The 3,787-nt window shown below is 39.5% G+C and overlaps 1 protein-coding gene across 3 annotated transcripts in view; it reads right to left on the reverse strand.

The window, feature by feature from the left end:
- LOC112152610 (contactin-1a) overlaps positions 1–3,787 on the reverse strand; it is an 80,150-nt gene that overhangs the window by 8,713 nt on the left and 67,650 nt on the right. For all 3 annotated transcript variants that reach the window (XM_036212290.1, XM_036212292.1, XM_036212291.1), the window contains exons 16-18: positions 1,826–1,987; positions 1,562–1,711; positions 980–1,050 (exon numbers count right to left, since the gene is read on the reverse strand). In XM_036212290.1, coding sequence (XP_036068183.1) covers positions 980–1,050; positions 1,562–1,711; positions 1,826–1,987 — 383 coding nt within the window. The remainder of the gene's footprint in view (positions 1–979; positions 1,051–1,561; positions 1,712–1,825; positions 1,988–3,787) is intronic.

Consider the following 3,787-nt stretch of genomic DNA (forward strand, 5'->3'; position numbering starts at 1 on the left):
CACGGTGACAAAAGCTGACAACACGACGGCAAAAGGCGAACCACAATAACAAAAGCCACAAAACAATAACAAAAGTGGAAGCATGACGGCAAAAGGCGAACCACAATAACAAAATCCACAAAACAATAACAAAAGTGGAAGCATGACGGCAAAAGGCGAAGCACAATAACAAAAGCCACAAAACAACAACAAAAGTGGAAGCACGATGGCAAAAGGTGAAGCACAACAACAAAAGGCAAAACACAATGGTAAAAACAGAAGCACAACAAAAGGCAAAACACAATGATAAGCACAACGACAAAAGGCACAACACAACGAAAACAAGACAACAAAAGCCGAAGCACAAAGACAAAAGCCTAAGCACAACAACAAAAGCCACAACATAACGGAAAAGGTTCACAATGAAAATTAGTGACTGACTTTTTTTTTTTTTTTAATTTCATTCAGTTTCAAGTTGTTGACTCGGGTTGAATCTTTGAGCATTAACCCAAAAGGGCATAAATAACAATAAAGCTGGGGGGTTCTTTTTGTTATCCTTTTAGCTAACTATTGCATTCTTCTTATTATTGTCTTGAAGTCAGTTATTCATTTCCGTTGTGACTTATTTCTGTTGTGTTGTGACTTTTGTCGTTGTGTTGTGGCTTTTCCATTTTTGTGACTGTATGGATATGACACAGAAGAAGCAAAAAAGAGATATTTTTAAAAATGATTATACAAATTGTGGCAGCCCTATTATCTACCAAAAAAGTTTCTAGTCATAATCAATTTTTTTTTTTTGCTTATGTACATGATTTTTTTTTTTCAAAAAGGGTCCCTTTATTATCACTGGTGAATGCATAACTAAGCATTAATTAACCGTTAAATAACCATGACTTGTCCTTACTTGATGCATTAGTTAGCAGGTAAATTATTTTGGGGGTTAAATACCCAACAATAGGATCTCTCACTCCACCTCTACAATAGGAAAGTCCCCACTTACCGTCCATGTGACAATCAGCTCCCTACCAGTACCTCCACCCCCACCGACCTCTGACGGCGCCACCACAGGAACTGCGATACAACAACAAGAGAAAAACTCTGAGCCCACATGCTGTGAAGCCGCACACTCAACGGCCAGCCCACACACTATAGCCTGACCTTTACTGTGCCACTGAACACATCCTTCCTCTGCAAACACAGTATCTGTGTCTTCTCCTGCGCCAAACTCAACACCTTAATGTGCACGTGGGAACTGTGCCAGCCAAGCAAAATGCTCTCTTGTTCAACTCGTGTTTAAAGAGTCGCTATTTTCTTTTTTTTTTCTTTTTTTCAAAGGTGGTTACTGCAGGTCTGTTATTCCCATTTTACAATTCAATCTCAGTATAGTATTACACCAAAGTGCTTATTTGTAGCTTGTGTGGTGAGTTGGACGGCATGACCCTGAATTTAAAAGCCCTGCATGATGTTGACTCATTTCTACTGCCAGACTTAAACACTCACAAACCCAGTGCTAATAGTTTGACATTGTATAAAACACAGTATGAAAATACCGCACAAGTTTGTCCTTTTTTTCCTGCCTTACCTGCTTCCAGAGTCCTCTCTTTAGGTGATGGTTTGCTGGGCTCTCCTGAGCCAAGGATATTGGCAGCGATGACCCTGAACTCATACTCTGTCCAGGGGGACAAGTTCACAACAGTGGCTGTTTCTGCATTTCCCTCAACATCTGCAGGAGCTAGACGGAAAAATTCACATGCTGCTGCTTTAGTACCAATGAAAACATGTGAACTGCAATATTTGTGACAAACATCACAGCTCAGCGTTCCGTGTATTTGTCCCGATTTCTTACATGTCGTGGCATTGCTCCAGGCATCCTTCGAGAACTCGTCTCTGTGCTGGATGGTGTATTTGGAGATTGATTTGTGGTTGTCCGCTCCCCGGCTCCACTGCAGTGTCACAGTCCTTTCCGTCTTGTTTATTACTCGAACCCCACCCGGGGCTCCAGGGGGACCTGGTATCAAAAGAGCTTTACGTTAGGATGTCAAACACATGGATGAAGGCGACTGTGGCTTCAAGTAAAATAATACACCTGAACATTTTCAAACGCAAGAGGCCTAGGTCAATTTTAGTCAATCTGGTTAAAGGTGAAAACACTAACGAAGTTTTTTAAAGTAAAACAAAAAATATAAATTAAGTTCTTTGAGTTTACAAGAACACAAGCTCCTTTTCATAGCCTTCATTGTTTTCTCGACTTGTTTTTATTTGTTGTTCCTCCAGGTCCCCTCCACCCAGGTGTTAAGCCATATTTGGGCATCTGGGATGAGCCCTTTTGGGAGGGGTACTGGGGGGATTCCGAGGTATAGTTAAAGTTTTTTTTTCATTGTTTTTGGTCATTTTTGGAGCTGCCCTCTGTCATCAGACCAGTTCCAGGTTCATAATGATCCAGAGGTGCTTCATTTCAGTCAATTGCCCTCAGCCTATTTAAGTGTCTAGTCTTCAGGTCATCTCTGCTTTGCCACCTTTTGTTTCTTCAGGGTTTTTGTCGAGTGTCAGTTTATTTATTAAATGTTTTCATTTCTGCCACCATGCATGGTCACCAGTTCCTAACATGTATAATGTAAACTAAAAAAAGTAAAAACATTGGATTAATTAACGAAAGTTCTGTAAATTTGCATTTCAAATCATTAGTTTATATCAAATAAAAAAAATGTGTTGAGTTAACCATCAAATAATAAAAAATAATTGAGACTAATAATTTTAAATATAAAAAATTACAGAACTTTTGTTAATTGATCCAACATTTCACCCTTTTTGTGTATAATGTATAGTAAATTATACATACATTCTTAAGATTTGCAGTCAATCTTGTGCATTTCTTTTTAGTAAAACCAAATTCAAATATAATTGACAGCATGGCCACTGCTCAGAACGCTGGAGGTAAGTAATGTAACTTTATTCTGAAAAACATTTAACTTATGAAAATACAGTCTCTCTACGTCTCAGATTACACAAACCTGCAGGTGCAGATCTGGATCTTTAGCTCGAACAACCTCCTGACATAGATCGACTTCCTCATCTATGGTGATAAATAGAGTTTTTTTCTTCATCCCCCTCCCTTCAGCTGCGCTGGGGGTTGCTGGCATTTGGCTCTCCATTAAACAGCAGAGGACGCGTGTTTTCGTTACACTATGGAAAATGTCAGACTCGGCTGCTGTGGCTTCACCTGGCCGTCGCTCAACACCTGCTCTGAAAGCAGCAGCAGCAGGACACAGGGGGCTGAAGAGGGATCACTGGCAGCTCATGCCTGCATTTCCATCTGCGGGGACTCATTTGTCAGCTAAAGCTTTTTTACAGTGTGAAGAAGGCTGTGAGCGTGTCTTCTTATCTGGAAGAAAGGCATAAAAATCTCCCAAAAAGGTGTTTTTTGAGCTTACTTATGAGGTTTAGATTTTTTCTAAGCTAGAAATATTATGCAAAGAAGAAATTCAGAATTCATGGTGATCCCATCATACGAAATTGTACTAAAAGTCCTGCAAATTATATATATATTCAGTCTGACTAGAAATAGAAGAAGAGATTGTATTTCTGTTTATGCTAACCTGATTTCATGCACCAGCAGATGGCGCTGGGACGTCTCCTCTTCTAGAAAAGTGTAGAATCTACACTTATTCCAGCCACCAGTACCAGATTTCTATTCTTAAGAACCATTTGAAAACGTGCGACAATTCTTTTATAGAATGTATAAGAATCTCTGCTTGTGGGTATTTCCATTCATATAAAATAAGGTCTAGTATTTTATTGTGGTACCAGC

Source organism: Oryzias melastigma, linkage group LG6 (genome assembly GCF_002922805.2).
Source record: "Oryzias melastigma strain HK-1 linkage group LG6, ASM292280v2, whole genome shotgun sequence".
Classification (NCBI taxonomy): Eukaryota; Metazoa; Chordata; class Actinopteri; order Beloniformes; family Adrianichthyidae; genus Oryzias; species Oryzias melastigma.